At 64.6% G+C, this 768-nt stretch overlaps 1 protein-coding gene across 1 annotated transcript in view; it reads right to left on the reverse strand.

The window, feature by feature from the left end:
- Positions 1–614: 614 nt before the first annotated feature.
- The window catches only part of MNEG_10548 (D-3-phosphoglycerate dehydrogenase), a gene marked incomplete at both ends in the record, with an annotated part of 4,182 nt that continues 4,028 nt past the window's right edge, over positions 615–768 (reverse strand). Inside the window, one exon of the mRNA XM_014040981.1 lies at positions 615–755. Within this exon, the coding sequence (XP_013896435.1) occupies positions 615–755 (141 nt within the window). The remainder of the gene's footprint in view (positions 756–768) is intronic.

Below are 768 nucleotides of genomic sequence, written 5' to 3' on the forward strand. Positions count from 1 at the left end.
TGCACGCCTGGATAGACATCGCAGGAGGAATCCATGCCGCTAGATCCAGCCTCCTGCCTCATCTCAAAACGCATGCGCCGGTCTGGCTAATGCTCCTGACCTTTTTGCAACTGGGCAAGCCGGGACTAGGCTGCAAGGCAACATTCTGCCAATGGATGGCCGCGTCGTCGACACCATGGTCATGCGCCCCGCCCATGTGACCCGACAGCTCATCATGTCATCCAAGACAACAAGCGCCAAGTTTTTACATCAATCATGCATGTGGACGCCCCTGCGCACCCGCATCCCTTCCCAAACTCGTAAGCCAGCCAGGGCGAGCCCAACGCGGCGTTCAAGGCGCGGCGCCGCCACGCCGCCTCATCCCCACCGTGTCAGGCGCGCGGGGCAGGGGGGGGCAGAGGGAGGGAGCAGCGCGGCAACAAATGCAATGTAGCCCCGCCGTACTTCTTCTAGCGACCTGAACGAGCGAGGCCCGCCGAAACAAGCCCCACTTCAGAGGCTGCCGGGCGCGGTGCGCCCGGGGCCCGCCCGACGTGCGCAGGGGGACCCCGGCTGCTGCGCGCCCTTTCTGCTGCCAGGTCAGATCAGACCTGATCAGATCAGATCAGATCGGATCACGCGAGGTTGAGCTCCTTGAAGAGCGCCCACTCGAGGACGCCCTTGATCATGCCCACGCCGGCCAGGGTGTCGGGGGAGGGGTCGTTGTCAACGCCGATGGCCATCACCGCCTCCTCATTACGCGCCGTGCGGGACACCTGGGGGACAGGG

Source organism: Monoraphidium neglectum (assembly GCF_000611645.1).
Source record: "Monoraphidium neglectum strain SAG 48.87 unplaced genomic scaffold scaffold02362, whole genome shotgun sequence".
NCBI lineage: Eukaryota > Viridiplantae > Chlorophyta > Chlorophyceae > Sphaeropleales > Selenastraceae > Monoraphidium > Monoraphidium neglectum.